The sequence below is a fragment of the Caretta caretta genome, chromosome 1 (assembly GCF_965140235.1).
Source record: "Caretta caretta isolate rCarCar2 chromosome 1, rCarCar1.hap1, whole genome shotgun sequence".
NCBI classification, from domain to species: Eukaryota; Metazoa; Chordata; order Testudines; family Cheloniidae; genus Caretta; species Caretta caretta.
Genome location: NC_134206.1, coordinates 101990723 through 102014429, shown reverse-complemented (window position 1 = coordinate 102014429; position 23707 = coordinate 101990723). Strand labels below are relative to the sequence as shown.

At 40.6% G+C, this 23707-nt stretch overlaps 1 protein-coding gene across 6 annotated transcripts in view; it reads left to right on the top strand.

The window, feature by feature from the left end:
• The window catches only part of NALCN (sodium leak channel, non-selective), a 356269-nt gene that overhangs the window by 75040 nt on the left and 257522 nt on the right, over positions 1-23707 (top strand). For all 6 annotated transcript variants that reach the window (XM_048854413.2, XM_048854388.2, XM_048854395.2 and 3 more), the window contains one exon: positions 4724-4878. In XM_048854413.2, coding sequence (XP_048710370.1) covers positions 4724-4878 — 155 coding nt within the window. The remainder of the gene's footprint in view (positions 1-4723; positions 4879-23707) is intronic.

Sequence of the window (23707 nt, the reverse complement as noted above, 5' to 3'; positions counted from 1 at the left end):
TTACCTTATAGGTTTACCCTAGCTATAGGTCACTTGAAAACCAAGATGGGCAAAATCTTAGTCAATTCTGAAAAGTTTTCATCAGAAGGTTTACTTTTCTATAGTAAAGTCCAAATTAACCTGCATTCCCAGGCATGTTCATTCAAGACTATATGGACTCTGCCCAGTGGTAAACTTTTATTATTGAACATCTAGTTGTGCTTCCCAGACAGCACAAAATGAACTCAACACACTGCAAAATTACTGCATGTCATTCACATCAGCGATTGCATTCAGGTAGCAGGACTACCAAGTCATTTGTCAGTCACTATATGATGGTGTGGCTTAACTGTTAAATTATAGACTTTAATAGATTTTTTATGCTCTATTTTCCTGCAAAAAAGATGGGGTCATGGGATGTGTTGTGTTGAAGTGTTGTTGTTGTGTGTGTGTATTTTACTGAAGACTAGGACAACGTCTTGGGGCTCATCTACATAGGAAAGTTTTACCAATTACACCAATATAATTTTAGCAGTGTAGTCAGACCAATAAAGTTATAATGGTCTAATCCTCCCTGTGGAAACTCTTATTCCAGTATGAGAGTAGCTTTTTTTTTTTTTTTGGTTTAGTTTAAACTCCTTTTTAAGCAACAGAAGCTAAAAGCAAAAAGAGGTCCTCTTATACTGGAATAAGAGTGTCCATAGGAGGAATTATACCACTATCAATATATTGGTTTAAAGTCACACCTTCACTTATGCCAGTATAACTTTCTCATATAGACAAGCCATTTGTTGGAAATCGAAAATTGGAATTCAATGTTTCTTCTTAAAAATGTGACCTGGAATAACATAGTTTCATTCTTCACAGCCCTGTGTGAATGGCAGATAGCCTATTTGCTCCTATTTATTCCCGCCTCCCTCCAGGTCTTGGTTCATTTCTCCTGTTATAGTACTCAAGAGCTTCCTCTTCTAATCTTGCCTCTGGAACCGTGGCCTTATCCAAAGGATTCTAAGGTCATCTACTTAAGGGTATTCTTGCCTCTTTGTATACTGTTGTTACCTAACCTCGACCTTCAATGAGTAGCCTTCTGGAGTAATGTGGGGAACCTCTCGTTTTCCCAGTTTCAGCCCCAGTTCACCAAGATACTTAAACCTGTGAACAGATACTTTAAACAATGAATGGTCACATTCATGTCAGTGGGACTATTCATTTGTGTAAAGTTAGGCACCTTCTTAAGTACCTCGCTGAATTGGAGCCTTAGTCTCTCTCACAGGTAACTTGCTCTTTTGCAGTTCTTTAGTTTGTAGTTATGGACAGCCAATTAACTGTCTTTTGTCTTTTCAAAACAATCATCAAGCTCTGATCCCTACTCTGAAGTAGCTACAACTGTTTTTAACCTCACATTCTTATTCAGACATTGCTGACCGCTGTCTGGCCAAAATAAACATCACCACACACATCAGCCTCACATCTCATCAAAATTTACACTTGGTAAGATGAAGCTAGAAGGACTGTAATCTTCTTTGTTTTTGCCAAGGGAAACAACATGCATAATCAGTTCTTTAGCTGCTAACTACTGGTGATGTTACTGTTAGTATCTGGTGTATTCGGAGAGGTAAACTTCTTTTACATTCCTGCAGTAACATGCCAGACTAGCTGAGGCTAGTTATTCCCTCCTTATTTAACTGTTCTGAGCACATTTCTTGATACGTTAATTAACAGATTCCATTACTACTAATGTCACTACTTTACCTGGTATGAAAATTACAGTACTAGGTTAGTAGTTTCCTATGTCTTTCTTATTAACCCTGTTAAAGATAATAGAATGCTAGAACAAAAGCACTGATTATAAGTGACCCTATTCTGTTCTTAGTGAAGAAAATGAAGTTAGTAGAAAATAGGTGAAAGGAATGAAGAGTCAAATCACCTGAGGTATTTTCTAACTTGTTAAATGCCAAGGTCAAAATACTTTCCTTATAGCACATTCCTAACAAAAGAGTTGTGCTCAGAAAATGTCTGGCTGTCTCTGTCCTCACCACTCTAGCTGTTTAAAAATGTTACTTGGCCACATAGGCATGAAAAAGGGGCAGTGGATTGGCCGTGCCATGTCAAGACATATTCTTCCATGTTGCCTTGTTGGTGTTTGTGTATATGGGGAAGAGAAGATGGGAAGAATCCTCTTCTCCGGGCCAAAAGGTGCCAGCACACTGGCTTTCCCACAGTCTTGGGCTGCAGTAGCCGTCCCCAACCACGAAGGAGTTTAGCTGGTGGATACACATGGTTACCCTAGCCCTGTGTCCAATGCCCCTGTGCTGGGTTAGTTCTGCTTTGTTCAGGGCTTTCCACAGCTGATCAGCTTAAAAGATGAAGCATTTGCCCCAGAGGCTTTGAAAACCATGCAGAAATGTAAAATGCTGAGTTATTTGTAGAGCTATAAGAGTGAAGTCTTTTATTGTACATCAGCAAGTTACTTAAGCACATTGCATAATGGGACTATTCAAGTGCTTAAAGTTAGGCACCTGCTGCTGCACCTTGCTGAACGAGGACCTTAGTAAATATTGAGCATTTCTAGACTATTGGCATCTCAGGGAGTAACATAATTTAAACCATTTTGCAGTTAAATTCTGCACAATGTTCTTGTCACATATGGCTCTATCTTGATATACTATACTTGCCCTGAACACAAACGCAACTTCAGTATATATAAGCGCCTCAGTGATGTTGTCTTGGCTGAAGGACCCAATGTACCAGACAGAGTTCGGCTTCCTTACTGTCCAAAAATGATTTTGACATTGTCAGGAAAGGCAGCTGTATTCCTCCAGGAATAGGATTGAAGACCATTTACTGTAATTTGGAGAGTAGATACAATATGAAAGTGACCTAGGTTTAAATGAAACATTTGAAAATTAGTAATTGCACTGTAATGACTGAGCAAGCAGTACACTTAATAATATTCCCTAACACGGGGAATCTCTTGACTCTGGGAATTGGGATTTCCTAGTGCAAAGCATAATGTAAAATTCATTAGTTCTTAGTGGCATGAGCTCTGAATATGCTTGTGCCAATGAATTAATTTTCACTGCTAAGAATATTCATAAAATGTTACCATGATAATCCTATAGCAGAATGTCTTCTGTGCAGAGATACCACAATCTCAAAGTACTTATATTGTGCATTAAAATATTCTAGTATAAATGAATTTACATACCTTGTTCATGTTTAAATCTTTGCTGATCATGTATTTAAACATGGTGACATGAACATACATATGCCTGTATAGACATCTGTGCCCAGAACTAGATTTGCAGAGTATTTTTAAAAACTGGAGCAGAGATACCTGTGTGTATGCACCTCTTTCTGTACCATGCAAAGATGGAGGCCAACTGGTTCAAACTACAGTTGTTTCCTTGCCTAAAGACAATTGTGCAGGAAGCTTCAGTTTCACCTTGACGAATTATAGATTAATTTTTTAATAATGCATGCAGTGCATGAAAGCAAGAAAAATAAAGTAATTAAAGCCTCTCTTCATCCCAAGTAGTCATCAAAATGCCTCTGGGAATTAGATTAAAAGAGGAGGACTTTTAGAAGAATCATAAGGAGTAATATGCTAAAGGGCAGACTAAAACTTATGTTAGGAGCATTTCTTCTTTGGATCACACTCAGGAACAAGTTTTGATGATAAACATACAAAACTTCTCAAATATTTTGGAGTCTTGTGAGAAGATAAGCAAAGTCAAACACACAAGAACCAAGCTTAGCCTATAAAAGAGTAAATGATATAATCCACCATCTCTCTCACAATAGGCTGATTTTACATAGCAATTTAACGGGCAACTGTTATATATTTACATCCCTTTTGACACAGACTGCAGTCCGAAATGCGTATGAATTTTATTAACCATTGCTAATTTTCTATCTGTTCTTGAGATTTTATGCTTATAGATAGCTAGCTCATCAGATCATTATAAACAAACAAAGCAGACATTTCAATTCCATAAAATGTATTAATGGATGTTTGGCTGTAATAGATATGTCAGAGATTACAAAGATTGACCTGTTCTGTGGATAAAATATATTATTGAAACTGAAAGGATGGGTGTTAAGGCACTGGACTGACACTTGGGAGATCTAGGTTCAGTTCCCAGTACTGCCACGGATTTCCTGTGTGTTCTTGGGCAAGTCAGTTAGTGTCTCTGGCTGGAATTTCAAAAAAAAGCCTATGAGAGTTGGGTGCCCAACTTCTATTGAATTCCAATGAGAGATGGTTTTCTAACTCCCTCCTTAGAAAAATCTCAGGTTTTGTGTCTCAGTTCCCTATGTGCAAAATGAGGATAATAATACTTCCTTCTCTCCCATTTCCCCCCCATATTGTGGGTCATGGAGTGTTTCTTACTATTAATATTATTTATTATTTTTATTGCCATATGTGTTTGGACAGCATCTTGCACAATGGGGTTCTCATCTCGGTTGGGGCCTCTAGATAGTACTATGTGACTGCACTTGTTACTACTGCTGCTGATGGAAGGGAACTTCAGCTTCCAGGTGCGTTAGCCTGACCTTTCCCATGAGCACTGAATTCACTAAAATAAATTGTTTTAAATAAAATAATTTTACAGGATTTAAAATGTTGACTTTTCATTGCAAAATAATCTGCATTAATAATGAATGTTAAACTCAGTAAATATACAAGTTAAGCATATGAAAACTGAGTACATCTAACAGTTTGATGTTGTATTTTTCACAGAAATGTAACCTGGAATAATTTAGCTATCCCAGATACCCACTGTTCCAGAGAGCTAGAAGAAGGTTACCAGTGTCCAGCCGGATTTAAGTGCATGGACCTTGAAGATCTGGGACTAAGCAGGCAAGAGCTGGGCTACAGTGGCTTTAATGAGATAGGTCTGTCTTACTGGTAAAATCCATTTCAGTATCCATTTAAAAATGTTTCTAAAATAAGTAGAACAGATACAAAATAGTTCATGTCTGTGCAGTGAAGATACTAAGTGAAAACAGTATTCTCCTATATGACTACTGCACAAACAACGATATTGATTTTCTTTTAAGTGGTCAAGTCATAATCTATTTGTATAGAGTCTGGCACCCCAAGGTTTAAATAATTGTATAACAATGTCTTTTTTTATGGAGGGGCAACCATTCATTATTACAATATGTAAATACAATGATTAACATGGGGTTTTTATTATTTGTGATAAATTTTAGATTATTTAGTGGTTTCATAATCTGTTTATCTTTCAGACTAAATTTTTGGTGCAGTATTTTTCTGTAGTATGGTTTTAGATGGTGCCCAAATACAGCAGTGATGGATATATTAAAATAATTTACATTTGCATAATTTAAGGAGCACTGCTAGCTCATGCAGTAGAAATTAGGCTGGATTAAATTGCAGTCCCAACTCAGATGGTTCATGAGTTATGGAAAAGCTAGTACGACATTTCTTAGGTTCCCCAGATTTAGGCATTGCAGCTTCAAAGACCATCTCTGACCAAACATCTTACATATTATATGGCACAGATAGCGACTCCTATTGCTAAGGTTACCCACCTCTATGGCTAAAGTTACCCATTATAAGAACCTGTCTTCAGTTGCGTATAATTTTGCCAATTTTTAACCATTTGGGCTGAAATGTTTGGAAAATATCTATATACTGGTAACCAGGAGTTGTTTAAACTCTGGGTCCCCTTGACTTTCATAGTGATGGTACTAAAATAATAAATAATCATAAATAAAATAATAAATAAAATTCCTGAATCATTAATAGAAGGCCCTATGCTATGTAACATTTTTATCAATGACTGGGAAGACCATAGAAAATAATCACTGTTATAGTTTGCAGGGTACCCAAAGATTGGGAAAGTGCTAAATAATGAAGACAGGTCACTGATATAGAATGATCTGGATTGCTTGGTAAAGTTGGGCTCAAGCTAACAAGATGCATTTTAATTTGGTCAAATGCAAAATTATATATCTAGGAAAAATAATCTAGGCCATACTTACAGGATGGGGACTGTATACTGGGAAGCTGTGACTTTGCAAGAGACTTGGGGTACCAGTGGATAACTAGCTCAGCTTGAGCTCCCATCTGAAGCGAGACAGATTCAGACTGGAAATACGATGCACATGAGGGTAGTTTGTCATTAGAATAATTTACAAGGGTTGAAGTGGATTTTCCATCACTGCCAATTTTTAAATCAAGATTGGATGTTTTTCTAAAAGATATACTCTAATTCAAATAGGAATTAATTCAGGGAAGTCATATGTTGTACAGGAGACAAAATAATGTCCTTTTCTGGGTTTATAACTTCTGACTCTGTGAAGGTTCAAAAAGGCTCCTCTAAGAACACAGGTTGGATTAGAGGACTGGTATCACCTGTGATTCTGTTCGTTAGATTTCTCCCCCCAGTTCCCTCCAACTTTATACCCTTACCCTATTATATAGTCCAGATTCTGCACACTTATTCACATTCAGTAGTACCTTACTTCATGAGAAATCCCACTGATTTAAATGGGGGTATGCATGGTGTGAAATACTACTTAATGTGTAGGTTTCATAGTAGCAGCCGTGTTAGTCTGTTTTTGCAAAAAGAAAAGGAGGACTAGTGGCACGTTAGAGACTAACCAATTTATTTGAGCATAAGCTTTCGTGAGCTACAGAAGTGAGCTGTAGCTCACGAAAGCTTATGCTCAAATAAATCGGTTAGTCTCTAAGGTGCCACTAGTACTCCCTTTCTTTTTACTTAATGTGTAAAATCTCTCACTATGTGTGAGGAAGGTTAAATGAAGGATGCTCTCATATAGAACAATTCCTTTCACCTTACTGTACCCCAAGAAGGCTTAAGAGGAAGCACTTGTAAGAGTATATGCATTGCAAACCCCTCAGCAGTACTTGCAGCATATAATACTGCAACTGCTACCTTCATCCCCAACTCCAAGAGAGGAGTCAAAAACTTTTGTTCCTGTGGCACCCTCCTCTCACAAGCGCCCTCTCTCTGACTGATATGTGTCTGCATTCACTCAGTCTTTGAACAAGGATGGCACCCACCTCTCACAGGTGCCCCCTTTCTGGTCGGTTGTGAGGCTGCTTTTCTTTCAATTCTTACAATGGGTTGGCACCTGCCTTTCATGACCCCTCCCCAGCCAGTGGTTGTTTGACAGGTCTTTAGTGACTCAGCCCTCTGGCCAAGTCACACACACTGTTCCTCCTTCCAGGGTATACAGTCTCTAATTCTTTCTCATGGCCCAGGTATGGGGCCGTAGCACCAAGACTTTCTCCCTGGAGGCACTGTGTTCTTTAACAGCCCAACAGGGGCCTATCTTGGTACCCTCAGTTGATTTTTTTTGGCAGTCCTCCCTGGGCTCAGTCTTCAGGCAGACCAGCAGGGCGCATCACAGTACCCTTGCCTGGTCTGGCTATGTTCTGGGTCCCCTGGGCTCAGCCTGCCCACACTGATCTGTCCATAGTCCTGCTGCTGTTCCAGCCAGCCAGACACCGAATTCCCCCTCTTCGAGCTCTAGGCAGCAACTGACTGCTCTGCCTCTGCTGTTTCCTTTTATATGAGTCTTCGAGCCCCTGATTGGCCAGTCCAACAGCCCTTCTGATTGGGTGTTTCTCTGCAGCCACTCTAGGTTACATGGAGGACTTCCCTCTCCTCTTTTCTGGGGTGGGTTGAGGCAGGCCCGTGAGGCCTCCAGCAGGGGGCCTCTGGACCTAGTCCACCCTGTCACAATCCCCATATTTCCAGATAAATAAGACTAGTATCATTTGTTTCAAACTCAACTACATCTTATTAATATACCAATTAGGGATCCTGGGTAATCCTCATTATGGCAAACCAAGAAACCCTTTCAGCTCCTAATAGCTAATTGACAAAAGCCAGGAAAGTATGGGAGGTAATATATAGCTGTGAATTCCCTAGGATTGATTATATTGGGTTATGTGCTGCAAAAATATACTGAAACATAAGATATTGTGCAGTTTATTATAATCTGTCAATAAATGTGAAGAAAAAAAAGTAAGAGCGCTACATTGCAAGAGCTATTCCTGTAGTTGATAAAACTTTAAAAATAGCCTAGTTTTTATTTGAGACTTTTAAAAAATATACTTGAATTACAAAATAAAAATTCCAACCATCTCTAAGGCCCTGATTCTGATTCTTATGCATTTGAGTAGTCCCACTTAACTCAATAAAAGTGTTCACTTCCATAAAATTACTCACGTGCATTAGTATTTGTTACAGAGCAGATTGATACAGTGTCAATTAAGGACTTCAGTAATCTTCCCTGAAACCTTACAAATCTCTTTTAGGCAAATGCCTTAGTAAATAAATATGTGTTGCAGCATGACCTGAAAGTCAGCAAAGTTTAGGCTATTTCAGAATGTAGCGGAGAATGAGCTCAAGATTTTAGGAGCTTTCAGAAAAAATACCCCGTCAGGACTGCTGTAATAGAGACATCCAAGCATCTCCAAGGAGCTCAACTGTTGGCATAAGGCAGGAGAGAAAAAGAATCTTTAAGACAATGAGGACCTGAACTGTGTAAGTTGGAACCAACATCCAAAAATGAACTGGAAACCAGGCAGATTCTGTAGCACAGATGTAATACGCTAAAAGAGATAGATAATAAGACAGAAAATACCATAACGCCAATACATATATTAATGATATACCCACACTTTGAATACTGCAGGAAATCTTGGTTGCCCCAATTAAAAAAGGATATATTAGAATTGGAAAAAGTAACGAGAAGGACAACAACAATTATTAGAGTGTGAAACAGCTTCCATGTGAGGAGAGATTAAAAACACTGGGTCTGTACAGCTTGGAAAAGAGATGACTAGGGGAGATACGATAGACATCCGTAAAATCATCAATGGTGTGGAGAAAGTGAATAACAGGGAAGTGTTATTTACCCCTTCACAGAATACGAGACCAAGATGTCATTCTGGTTAATAGGCCACAGGTTTAAAACAAATGGAAGGAAGTGTTTCTTCACACAAAACACAGTCAACCTGTGAAACTCATTGCCAGGGGATGTTGTGAAGCCAAAAATATAGCTGGGTTCAAAAAAGAACGAGATAAGTTCATGGAGATAGGTCCAACAATGGCTTCTAGCCAAGGTGGTCAGGGACTCACCCCATGCTCTGGATGTCCCTAAGCCTGTGTCAGAAGCTGGGAGTAGATGACGGGATGGATCACTCAGCATTTGCCCTGTTCTGTTCATTCTGTTTGAGGCATCTGGCATCAGCCACTGTCAAAAGACAAGATACTGGACTAGACGAACCATTGGTCTGATCCAGGATGGCCATTTTTATATTCTTATGTTCACATTTGTCTCTCTACAATAGCCATCTTATAGAAGGATGTCTAAGAGAATCTGAGGATATCAGGTAATGTTCAGAACTATTTTGGTACAATTTTAATAAGCTTCCCCTCATCAGGAATGTTGGTAATAGGTAAATAAATGGCAATAGCTTAGCAATATTTTATAACGCTCCAATTGATGATACATCTTATATGTCTACAGGTAACTAAATTATTTGGTAAACTTTTTTTGTGTAACAATATTATTTTATTTTATAAAAGCAATGATGTTTTACCTGAAGGTATTATTATAGAGTTTGTCCTGTTCATTCCTGAGATGTGTCATTATAACAAACATATGAACATAGCAATCTAGCAGCTACCATATAATTAGTGCTACTTAATTTACGGTAAATCGGTACAAGTTTTGCGCGTTTGATTCTGATCATTTCAATTTCAAATTTAAAAAAAAAGAAAAGAAAAGCGAGCTATCTAGCAAGTTTGCCACAGAGCAAGGATCACATTCTGTGCTGTCATAAGTGGATGCAACACTACTGAAGTTAATAGAGATTTGCCAGCTTGCACCAGGGATGAATTTGGCGCAGAAAGGGGATATTGTGAGACGCATACAATATAGTTGTGCATGGTAGAAGGTTCTTTACTTTTGGGCCTTATCCTGCTTCCATTGAAGTACATAGATTTGACATGAATGGGAGCAAGACTGGATCTGTATATAAACTAAGATTTGGTATTTACCAAGGGATTTTATTCTAAAAAGCATGTAACTCTGTTTTCCAGTTTTGTTCGGTTTTTAAATGAAGTACAATACATACTGATCCTAGAACTCTTCTCTGCTGTTTTCTGCTGTGCTCTTGTATTCTGGTCAGCATTGTCCTCTGCACCATCTTGAAGGGCTTGAGAAATACATTTGTCTTGCCTGGGGCAAGAAGAAGCCTTACTGTGCAAGTGCTGTCCAAGTACAGTACAGAGTTTAAACTTTCTTTCTAAAGAAGAAAAAAAGCTGTTTGGAGAAGGAACCGTCTTAGTGTGTGTTTCTACAGTATCTAACAGAATGGGGTCCCAGTCCACGGGCTCCAAGGCACCACTGCAATATAAATAATAATAATATCCTGTATTGCTGATAACATAATTGGGAAGATAATGTGAACCAAGTGTATGGTGTTATCTTTCTAAATCTCTAGGCTCCTCAAGTGTCTCTGCTACCCTTCAAAGCTTCCCCAGTTTGGAAAAATAATGAAATTGACAAAACTGGTCAGTTTCACTCCTATTGTTGGAGAAATCTGTGGAACAGAGTGAAACTGTCAAGAGCCAGGTCAGGGGAAAGTATGAGCCATGCAGCAGAGCAATAGGAATAGGAATAGGCTAGCGAAGAACCCCAGATCCATAATTGTCTTAGCAGCCAGGAGATTCTGGAGTGGGAGGGAATAGCAGCAGCAACAGCAGAGAGAATAAATAACCTTCACTCTTTGTTGGCGAGCAGCTTCAGATTTAACAACTTCCATTAACAGCAGGGTCAAGGACAAATGCTTAGTAGAAATCCAGGCACCATCCCCTTTCCCAGCAGTTGGGCAGAGAGATTAGCTTCCTAAATGGGTGTTGCTCCTGAACAGAGTGCCCATTCATCTTAGATGAGTCCTTTATCTATTAGTGTGTTTGGTAATTTTTTCAAACACTGTCCATGAAGGGGTCAGTGGGAGTGAGTGAAAGGATGTGAATGAAAGGGTGGGTTCATGAATGTGGATAGCACAGCTCCTCACTATGCCTCAATAGTACAATCGTTCCCTTCTGTTTCTCACTCTACGCTTGTTTTGGTTTGGGTTCCTATATTAGAAAGGTTGACTTTTCCTATATTAAATCATCCTTCAGAAATGACCTCACGGAAAGTGTCAGGTGCATTCAGATGTGGCCTATGTCACTTATTTCTTACTTTTACTGTCTTATTTTTACTCCTCAGTTCATTCTTTGGTCTTATTAGCTCAGTAGGGTGTAACAAATATTATGATAGTTTCATGAACTGTACAAACACAGTGGACTAAATGTTCAGAAAAATGTCCTGGTACATGGGTAAACCCCAGTTATTACCTGTTTAATTAAGTATGCAATTGCATTTGCATGTACTTTAACATTTTTAACAGTCATCACTAAAGAACACAAAGACTACTGTGAAACTAAATGGGAGCATAGAAATAAATGGGCAGGTTGGAGGTTATAACCATTCAACTATATTTTCCACATAATTACTTGTCTGAACGTGCATTTAAATTTAGTCTATATAGTTTTATATGTAAGTAATCATGATTCATTTATACACATCACTGCACAGTTAACAAGATGCATTTTTAAGTGGGTGTTTTGTTGCAGTATTGGGTTTTGTTTTGTAATTTGCTTTCCTCCAAAGCTACTGGCGACTGCTGGAGGCACAGTACAGCATTAGATAGAGCACCGATTATCTGATGCTATGTGGACTTTTTCCACAGCACATGCCCTTTTTACATTCAGATATTAATAACATCTGGCTAGTAATCATCACATATGCTGTGTGGACACATTCCTGTAATTAATCTACAGATGTGCATTTGCCACATTAATTTTCACCACTTAAAATAAAAAGCACAGCTACAAATACACTCAAAAGGAAAAGAAAAGAGAAACAGAATGCAAAAAGACACACAGAGGTAACCACAGTCAGCACCCATGAAAACAAATTGGTCTGGTTATCCTTTAAATATCTTTCTGCTGCAGCAACTTTCATCTTTTACAACACCCACTCTTTCCCCCTAAGCCTTCAAATCCCTCCTCTATTCAAATCAAGCAAGCTGAATGTCAGCAGTCAAAGTTTGACATGACAGAGTGAGATATATTCTTATGGACACATATACTCATCAACCTCAAAAACTGACAAATATCCTATGGTATTTATGTAGGGTTTTTTCCCCATGAAAGATCTTCTCTATAAAGTGAAAAGCAAGTGACCTAAATCTACCCAGTATCACCGTGTAGTTCTGCAAATGCTGTTCTCCAAGGCCAATGGCCCATTAAATAATAATTAAATTTGACACCAACTTTTAAAAAATCAATATGTACCAACAGTTATTTCCTATTCGGAGTATAGGCCAAACTTTGCTATCGCAGTGGTAAATGGTTGGCAAATGGAGAGTTTTCAGTGGCAACCAGTGTATCTTCAAAGCCTAGTACAAACATTAACTAATAAACCTTGTAACCCATCCTTTGCCCAGTAATGAGCCAGTGAGATCATTACACTATTATCATTCCCATTTTACACATTGGGAAATGGAGATACAGAAAGCTCAAGTGTCTCACCCTACTTCTAGTGAGGAGGGAGTGGATCTCAGATGTCTATAGTTCCAATTCTTACTTGTTGTCTGGACCAGTGTTTGTCACCAATACATGAAAAACAATTCTTGGCCATAACACTGGTTAGGAGATATTTTTATCTGCAATTAAATTTGGCTAAGCAAAGCTAAGACACAAAAAATGTCAGAGACTATGGCAAAGCAAAAAACAGAACCCAAATCTCCCGTGTCACAGTCTGGTACCTGAACCTCAAGTCCTTCCTTCATTTGCAAAAGTGCATGCAATAGTACTTTCTCCATTTTTTCCAGGGTGGAGGAGCTCTCAGTCCCCGGTGCAGCCCCAGGGTTCGAGGTAGGAATCCAGGGACCGGGTTCATTATATCCAAAGGTTTGTTATTATGAAGGGTGTTGTAGTGAGGGTGTACTGTATCATAATGGTCTCTTCTGATCCTAAGATTTATGAATCCAGGTCTGTAGATAGTTATTTGTCTAACAGCTTTTGGCTTCATGATAACCTGTTGTGCATATGATTCAGGAGTGTACACTGTGGTGGGAGTGCAAGAGGACTTTTTTTTTTCTGATCAGAAAATCCTGAGACTTTGAGGCTTTAGCATACACCAGAGATAAGAGAAAGGAAGTGATTCAGATATAACACTGTCACAGGATTAATATCTCCTGCTCCAAAAGTAAATATATCAGCTTCACCTAAACATTTATCTTCCTTAAATTGCTTGTCTTTATCTCTGCATTATCCTGTGACAGTTTTCTACTCCATTGACATTATCTCTTAATTATACTTAATTTGTTGTGTCCCTTTATTTTACAAAAACAGACCTAAAACATAGCTGCCACTTACAGGCTTTGATGGCAGTTTTTTGGCAAAATATTCTTCTTTACTGTCCGTAATCCCGTTAGTTCCAGCTATTCCTTCCTTGCTACTGACTCTCCAGAAGTTTCAGACTGCCTATGTACAGGCTTTGCTTTGAAAAGGCAAAATCTTGCCTTTCTCCTAAGAGAGATTTTTTCCTTTCTGGTATGCTGTTTTGGCAGCTGACATAATTTTAGCCCTGTCATGGAACTCTGAGGGGATCAAAATCTGTTCCATCTCCGTTGTTACATTCAGTTATGTGTCCCTGATGAGATTCTATTCAATTTCTGTATATAAGCAGGACAGTATTTGCAAAAGGGTAATAACAAATTGTGTCCTTGCATATCTCTTACTGAAATCTACCTCATGCATCAAAGGGAAGGATTTGGAGTTTTATGGCAGCAGTCTTTGCTTGAACAATTGGTGTGGATGCCTTCTTACCAGCCAGGATCTCTAAGATTTAGATAGTGCTTCCTTATATTGATTCTCAAAGGGTTCCAAGCAGTAGTTTAGATGGTACTCACTGCATTCCTTCTTCCTCCACTACACTAGTGAGGCCAACTTCAGTGTCCCATTCCTCTCTTTTCCCAGGCGTGTCTCCAGGCTTTTTTTCTACAGTCCCTTACAAATAGAATGCTTTCCAGATTCTAGCCAGCCAAGTTACCACCTCCTCATCTTTCCAATGCATTCCGAAAACTCCACAAAGCCCACAGAAAGTAAAATACATTATTAATTTATTAACCAAATAATTACAAAAAATTCCAAGCAAACTCTTTCTCCTTAGACTTCCCCACTGCGGGACATCTTCTCTGTCTTTTAGATTGTAAGCTCTTCAGACAAGATTGTCTTTAGTTTGGTGTCTTCAGCAAAGTGCTTGGTACTGTAGGAGTTTATTAACCACACTGATAATAATTTCTCAGCTGGCAGAGCTGATCAAATTTCCAGTCGCTTGCACAAAGATTTACATAAAATTCCCGAAACCCAGAGGTGAAGCAAGACCGGGTCACAGAATTTTCAAGTTGGAGCACATAGGAAGGATTGCTATATATGAGCAGCAACAGTAATAAAAAATGATGGAAAAGTATGTAGCTTCTGCAATGACAAACTTTATAGTCTCACCTTTCTTGGATTTTTGAAATTGTTCTTATGTGACAAATATTCTTGGATGTCTTTCTTTCAGTGTGTGGTAAAACACAGTACAATAAACTAAAACATTCAATATAAAATACATTAATGATTTTTCCCTTTTCAAACATTTCCACATTCAAAGTTTATAATATTTTCCATTCCTATTACTCTCCTTTTTACACTAGAAACATTACCAGCAAGAGTTTCAGAATTAGCCAAACAGTTATTTTTCCAGATAGACTGCCAGCTCTGTTGCGAGGGACTTCAGGAGGTAGTCTCTTACGTGTTCTTCATGCTTTGTATTATTATAGAAGGGCTGAAAATTCCTCCTAGATAGAAGGGCTGTGTGGGCTGTACACTGAAATATGGCAGTGTGACAAAAATCTTAATTTTTCCTTTCATTTTGGTTCCCTGAATTACATGAGCAGCTTTTGAGCCAAATTAATCCCCTAAGCTACACAAGTACAAATCCACTACAATAGATTTGACCGTGTACATTACACCCTTGCAAGATGATGAGGTTGCACAGGGGTAACTCAAAGAAGAATTTGGCCCCTTGACTTTGTGGAAGGACTAAACTGATCGAAAAAGGAGACTCTGTGAGGGAGTATCTTTCTTTGTGACTTGCTGGTTCCAACCCTTGGAAGCATTTTTTATTATTATTTCTGTTACATTTATAATTTTGTATGTGTGAGAAATATTATGGCTTACAGTCTTCTAAAATGTCTGTTAGACTGCATTACTAAAGTACCTTGGCATTGTACACAGATTAGAGACAACAGTGGTTTAAATATAGCATATACGGCCCTATTTCTGCAATTAAAAACCAGTGGGGCTCCATGAGGTACATGGGTCTGCCTGCACAGATCCAAATGCAGGATCAGGGCCTAAATGTTGACCATAATTATGGTCTTGCTGTCCCAAAAGAGGACAATTACTGTTTTTTGTGCTGGATGTGTAATACAAAGTACATTTAAACCACAGGGGCAAGATTTTCAAAAATAGGAAGCTAAAGCTAAGCTCCTAATATAGGGACCTAAATAAGTGTCCTGACTTTAAAAATGCAGGGCACTCAGAGCTCCCATTAAAGTCAATTGGTGCTGCTTTGACAATCAGGCTATTTATGTAGTTGCCTAAATATGGAATTAGAAGCCTAATTTAGGCTCCTGTTTTTGAAAATATTGGGCTACATAAGTGATACTCAGACCTCAGTGGTTCAGGAGCCAAATTAGTGATCAGCATTATCCAAAAGAGCCACAGTAATGTGAATTCATTGCTTCATTTACTATAGTGCTATATAGTCATATTTAAACAGTATGACAGAGGAAATATTTTTAGTTTGTTTATATTATTCTCACAGCAAAATGACTAACCAAGTATTATTATTTTATCATCTACAATTGATTAATAGCTTAGATTGGTTAATAATTAAATCACACAGTGTTTTAATATCAAGTGCTGCAAAGAAGTGCAGGAGACACTTTAAAGAGCCACTTATGACTTGCGAACCTCAGTCAGAGTACCACTGGGCTATATGCATACAGCTCAGCAGAAATATGGAGAGTGGAATTCATTTAGTTGTGCCAGCAAATAGCATATGGAAAGTTTTTCAAGTTTTTGAAAACTTAGATAAACGCAAGCAACTCCTTCCCCACAGAATTTTAATTTATTGCTGTGTTAAACCCAAAGTAATTGAATCCTGCATTAAACCAGGCAATCAGGTGAAACTAATGTGAATAGATTAATACAGATGTCTTGTACTGACAGTCAAAGAAAACTTTACTGCTGGTAAGAACATTCAGTGGAACATAAATTCCCCTGGTATTCTAGGATATTAGGTATTAGTTTCACCAGCTCAATGATTGGATCTCAAATGAAATAAACAACTTCCCAGAAAGCTTAATTTTTGTCCATTCTTGATTTCACTTATAATTACAGCTTTTTATTGGTTACTGAACTAGTCTATAATCTATATGGTTTTATACCACCCTCATCACCTTGGTATCTGAGCACCTTCTAGTAGTGCATTAAGTGACAAGACTAACATCTGATATATGGTTCTTTCTCTCTTTCATCCTTTCCTCGGGATGGCGGGGAGGGGAGGAGAATTGTGTGTGCAATAGAGTATTTTGGTTTGGTAGGGTTTTGTTTTGAGGTTTTTTTTAATGTACACTATGTTGTACGTTTGTTAGGGAAGGCAAGGCTGAAGAAATGCTCCGTGCACTTGGAGAAAAAGGTCGTAAAGTTTGTGCTAGTCTGTAGTTCCTGGGGGAGTTCATTCCACAGTCTTGGACTGGCCTCTGAGAAATCTATTTCTGCACAGACCGGTTTTACCTTTATTGTATAAAGTTTCATTGTGCCTGAAGAGCAGAATTGTTGACCTTGAAGATAAGGACTGAGACCTTGAATTTGACTTGATATTTTATGGGAAGCCAATGTAGAAAGAAGATGTGGCGTGATGGGCTCATGGTATTCCATGTTATTGAGGCGTGTACTATGACAAACATTTAAAAAGGCAACAGGAAGTTCTGTAGTTCATGTATCAGGGCTCTGATGTTGTTACTTGGTATGATGGTATCATGCACCGACATCCTGTCATGTGCAGGATCCCACATATGTCCTCTCCAGCTGTTCCTGGTTTCTCTGGATCCTCAAGACCTGTTAGTCCTATATACTTCAGTCTTGTTGCACAAAGCACTATTGAATTCTCTATCTTTGTGGCTGGAAGTGAGCAGATACTATGAAGGCCACAAGATTTTAGAGCTGGAGAGAATTGTAGTGGCAAATGATGCCAGTTGCAAAGGATGGGGGAGCTCATTTAGGGAACAAAACCAAATAAGGGTTGTGTATGTACAAGGAGCTTCAACACAGTATCAACTGGCTTGAGCTCAGAGCAATCAGGTATGCCCTAATAACCGTAGCCACGGAGTTGAACAATCATGATGTTCTAGTGATGTCCACCATAGTTGCAGTTGCTTATATCAGCAGAGAACCACCAGATCCACAGCCAAGCTATGAAAATCTAACTTAAAACAAAAAAACTTCAAATCCAGACTCCAGCGAGAAACTGCTGAATTGGAATTCATTTGCAAATTGGATACTATTAATTTAGGCTTAAACAGAGACTGGGAGTGGCTAAGTCATTATGCAAGGTAGCCTGTTTCCTCTTGTTTTTTCCTAACCCCCCCCCCCCAGATGTTCTGGTTTAACTTGGATTTAAACCTGGAGAATGGTCAGTTTAGATGAGCTATTACCAGCAGGAGAGTGAGTTTGTGTGTGTATGGGGGTGGGGGGGATGTGAGAAAACCTGGATTTATGCAGGAAATAGCCCGACTTGATTATGTAAAGAGTTGTCACTTTGGATGGGCTAGCACCAGCAGGAGAGTGAATTTGTGTGGGGGGGTGGAGGGTGAGAAAACCTGGATTTGTGCTGGAAATGGCCCACCTGTTGATCACTTTAGATAAGCTATTACCAGCAGGACAGTGGGGTGGGAGGAGGTATTGTTTCATGATTTCTGTGTGTATATAAAGTCTGCTGCAGTTTCCACGGTAAACATCTGATGAAGTGAGCTGTAGCTCACGAAAGCTCATGCTCAAATAAATTGGTTAGTCTCTAAGGTGCCACAAGTACTCCTTTTCTTTTTGCGAATACAGACTAACACGGCTGTTCCTCTGTAACCTGCTATGGTTTCACAGATGCACACTCTCATCCATGTCTGGAAGGACTGCTGTGTGCCTTTCCACCATTTACAGTTCTCCCCAGGGAAATTCACTGCATACATCCAATGAAGTGAGCTGTAGCTTACAAAAGCTTATGCTCAAATAAATTTGTTAGTCTCTAAGGTGCCACAAGTACTCCTTTTCTTTTTGAGGATACAGACTAACACGGCTGCTACTCTGAAATCTGAGGTAATTCTGGTGGCCCCACATTGGCTAAGGAAACCCTGGTTTTCAGACTTGATTTTGTTGGCAGTCTGCCGTCCATTTTTCCTCCCACACCAAAGGGATCTTCTATTGCAAGGACTGTGTGACGCTCTGGGGTGCAATCCAGACCAATGAGGGGCTATGTCATCCCTGCCATGCAACCTTGGGTGCCTCCCAATGTTTTGCTGTTGTAGCTTCCAACTTGGGTAGCTCACATCACAGCCTGCCCTAAGTCTCTGTGTATATCTACCACCTGGTTCAGCAGCTCTGACCTCAGCAATCTGAAGCATACACCAGTCACACTCTGGATTTCTCCAACCTTGGTTATTACTTGCAAGGTGACTCCAATACACTTCTCATCCCAGATCTTTCCCCCAAAAAACATGTGTTTAGCACTGTCCAGCCTTCTCCTGGACAGTCCTGATATATGTTAGGTCTGTTGCCCCTCTAAGGGAATCAAGATGCTTGCCATCTCAAATGGAGTTTCCCACACAGTTCACAGCATTGGATTAGTTTTGGTTAAAGAATAAAACAAGCTTATTTAACTACAAAATGCGTACAAGTAATAACATTGCTGGGCAAACTCTCAGCCCAGGATCTTCTCCCAAGGTCCAACAGCTGTTTTCTTTTGTACTCTTAGGTGAAAGAGAGAGATGAACTGAGAGAGATAATTTGGGTTGTGTTTGCCCCTCACTTTTTTGGTCCAGTCCCCTTTTGAGATGCATTTTCCTGAAGGTTATTCCTCAAAGCAAATTTTATACAAACAGTAAAGAAGGCAACATGGAGTCCAGTAGTGAAAGAAGTCCATGCTGTATCTTTTTACATCTCTTTGCTGAACTGTAGTTTTGCCTTGTCCCTTGCCTTCCCGCCTTCCCCAACCCTTTCATGCCAAAGAATGGCAACTTGATAGGTGATGGCTCACCAACTTTGATGACACCTGGCTCGGGTTGTCAATTTGTCCTTTGTCTTTGAGAAACAGATTTACTCACTTCCCGGACTTGTCTGGTAAACACACTTCAGTATTGATTTCAGCTTATACTCATAACAGTTGTTAGTTCTCAGATCATACCTTACTATCCATATGTTGTGCATAGATTATTACTGTAGTGTATAGCGTGTGAATACAAGTGTGCATTCTGTCACAGACTGATCTGCTACTCAGACTCAGGGAGGACAAATCTGGCTGTTTGGTATGTTAAAGGCCCTTCTAAAACAAAAGGGATATTCATAGGTTCTAATTGGCAAGCTCTTAGCTTGCAAAAAGGTTCAACAAATAAAGCATATTCAAGGATTTGGTCCAGCTTTAAGATCTTGTTATGAAAATTGTAGGTAGAAAAGTGAAATACATCCTGGAATTCCTGTGGAAAGGTCTTTCCCCTCAAACACTAAAATTTCAAGTGGCCATGATCTCAAGCATGTTACAGACAACAGGAAAGCACAAGATTACTTCCCTCAAGACCTCAAGACATTGGAAGATTTCTGAGCAGCCTCTCTTGTCAATCCTACCCCAGTTAGAAGGATTCCCCATTGGGGCCTAAATTTAGTGTTTGATGGCTTAAATAAACATCCATTTGTACCTCTGTCACAGGTATCCTTATATTTCCTCTCCTTAAAAGTGTTTTTTCTAATTGTTACCGCTTCCACCAGAAGATTTGAAGAACAAAGACTCTTATCAGTAGAACAATAATATTGTGTCTTCCACCAGGAGAAAGTGATTTTAAGAATCAACGCAGCCTTTACTCCCAGGGTAAATTCAGTACTCCACAGAGCGCAAGGGATATAGTCCTTCCATCTTTTGATCTGCTTCCAAAACATCCTACCAAAATATTTTGATGTTGAAGATCTACATCAAATGCACCAAATCTTTCAGAAAAACTGCTACTTTTTGTTTTATACCAGCAAAATGTAAGAAATCGTCTCAGACATCTATATCAAGGTGGATACAGTAGTGCATAGCAGAAACTTAAAAGGCCAGAAGCCATCCCAGCTCCCCCAAATGTCCACGCACATTTTCTCAGAGTAATGACTATCTGCTGGGCTTAAAGATCAGATGCATCTTATGAAGAGATATGTAAACCAACCGTCTGCTCATCAGTACACATATTTGCCAAGTTTTACAAGCTGGATGTGCAAGCTTCCTCAGATGTGATGTTTGGCTGAAATTTCTGCATGCTTTTGTACCACAGTAGCCAGATAAGTCTACTTACTACATTGTATATAGTTAACTATATTATCCCCTCCGTACTACATACTGCTATTGGACATCCCACCGTAATGGATCTGCAGACCTTCCCTGAGCAGAAGAATAGGAAAAAATTTTGTACTTTGCCAACAACTTCCTTTTGTTTAGTGGGAAGGTCTGCAGATCCTGTCCCACCTGGGACAAAACTTTCCTCATTCCAGGACAGGGTTGTCCCTAGCCATTCTGGTGCCATATGCAGCCCCCCCCTCCGCTGGGTGTGTGTGTGGGGCCCCAGGGCCTTCGCGGGGGGGTGGGTGGATGGGTGGGCTGGCCCCAGGCCTCTGTGGGGGTGGGGGGGGGTGCAGGAGCAGGCTTGGGGGGCAGAGGGGAAACCACCCCCCAGCACAATCCAGCGGAGTAGAGCGGGTTCAGGCCGAGTCGCTCCACTTCCTGCTGCCTGGTGAGTGCAGGGTCCAGCCCAATCCCGCACTCAAAGGGCGGCAGGAAGTGGAGTGACCCGGCCCCAGCCCGCTCCGCTCTGCTCCCCTCGCTCCCAGCCTGGAGTTTGGGGGGCAGAGGGAACCACCCCCCAGCACTCATTGGTGGTGCGTCTGGGGCCAGGTCGCTGTACTTCCCGCTGCTGGTGAGTGCACGCCCGATCCCTGCTGCAGTCCTCAGGGGTGTGGGGGCAGGGCTGGGGTGGAAAGAGGCAGGGTGGGGGCAGAGCAGGGGCCGGGGAAGGGAAGGGGAAGGGGTGGAGCAGGGGCTGAAGCAGCACGCAGCTGCGTAGGGCACCAAGAAATTTGCCCCAAAGTTCCTGGTGCCCTACGGAGCTGTGTACTTTGCGTATGGGTAAAGACAGCCCTGCCATGGGATGACCTTTGCCTCTCAACATATGAATATATATTTCACCACCATGTTTTAAAGTGGAATTAATATCTGCTCAGCAGTAGGAAATATTCATATTTCCAAATTTTACTATGCTCAGTAACTTGTTAGTTAATACTTCAAGAATTTAATGTATGAGCAGGGGCTGTTTCATACTGATGGGGTCTTCTAAGGGCTGGCAACTCCCATCCTTCCCTGACTGATAGGTCTAGTTGTGCCTCTCAGCAGACTGCAAAAGAAGACCCACTGTAAGGAACCTGCAGAGTTTACCACTAGAAGAAAGGAAATTTTCAGCAAGGTAAGATACATTTTCCTATTGCTAGTCTGATTAGGTAGAATTGTGCACCCACCCTGCACTCTTTGCATAAGTGTGAATGACTACACAAGGAGAAGTGCTGTGGGGAATCAGTCTCCTTATTATTGGCAGTTCAGCATGTACATCCTTAAAGGTGGGTTAGCAAGCTTTCAAATATAGCAGAGAGTCAATTAAAGAAAAAGCAAGCTTGGAATGAAAATAAGGTGGAACTACTTTAATAAAGTTCAGACAGATAAATCCACCACCACTCTAGAAAATCTCCACCCAGATTATAGGAATGGTATTTGCATACTGTGGGCCAGATTGAGAAGAGAGTCTAAATTGGTGTACCTTAATTCTTCAGTGCCCACAAGTGTATGTTACACGAACAGTGATTCACACCACTTACCAATGTGCAACTTACATCCCCTGAGAATTTGGCCCACTAAATCTGGGTAGAAGAGGGTCTAAAATGGTGTATCTTACAAGCTGCAGGGCTAGAAGAGAGAAAAAGAAAAGGTCCCTAACAAGGCCGGAAGAAGATGCAACTCACATCTTCTTACACGTGTTACACCTTTTTCCCAGATTCTCTGCAGGTAAGTTACATCAACTCAGACATGCTCACTTACTGACACACAACATTCCGCTATAATATTGCCTCTTAATGAAGCCCAGTGTAGCCTGGGTTTGAGAGCCATTTAGGATCATTTTCACCTGTGAGTTCAAGATAAAAGTTTTGGGTTTTTTAAATCCCTTTGCTTACTATGGTGTTTGCAGTACAGGAATGTGTTCTTTAAAGGCTCATCCACACTAAAAACGACATCACCTCCATATAGGTGCACATAACAAAATTCATGTGGCGGGGGTGGGGCTGATGGGTTCGGAGTGTAGGAGGGGGCTCAGGGCAGGGGCAGAGGGTTGGAGTGCAAGGGGGCAAGGACTCTGGCTGGGAATACAGGCTTTGGGGTGGGGCTAAGGAATGAGGGTTTGGGATGCAGGCTTCCCCAGGGCTACAGTGGGGAGAGAGGACTCCCCTCAGCTCTCTCTCCCCACAGCAGCACCTGGGCTGGGTCAGGAGAGGCACCTCTCCCCTGGCTGCAGCAGAGCCAGGGCTGGGTTGGGGCTGGGGGAGAGGTGCCTCTCCCCTGGCTGCGGCAGGTCCGGGGCTAGGGGAGAGGCATCCCTTCCTGTCACAGCCTGAGTGCCTACGCGGCACTTAATAGGCTGCTCCGCAGCTGCGCAGCTGAGAGGGAACTTATTCATGGTAACTAACATGATGCCAAACACAACTTATCACAAGCACTGCAGGGACTGTAGTATTTAACATAATCTCTGGTTAATCTGGTGGGCAGGTAACATTATATTAAATGTGACCATCCCTGTCTACATGGTGTAACATCATATTTAGCTACCACAACCCTGATGTTCTAACATAATGTAATTTCCCAGTGACAAGCCCAAAAGGGTAGTTTATGTGCATCCCTGTGTGGGCATGATGCAGGGGTAGGGGGAGAGGACATAAGAATCTGTTTCACCCCCATGTCCTTTATGCCCCAGTGCAACAATGAGGCACACCCCTGATCACCCAGCACACAAGAACTGGGAGACTCAGAACCACCAGCATGGCTAGAAATTCGATGGGCAGATGGGAAGCCCTGGCTTAGCTGGTATGACCCTGAATCCTGTAAAATGATGTAGTCGCACCTACTGCTTGATGTATTCTCCCGGAGCTTTCAGTACATTACCTAGGGCAGTGGTTCTCAAACTAGCGCTGTTGCTTGTTCAGGGAAA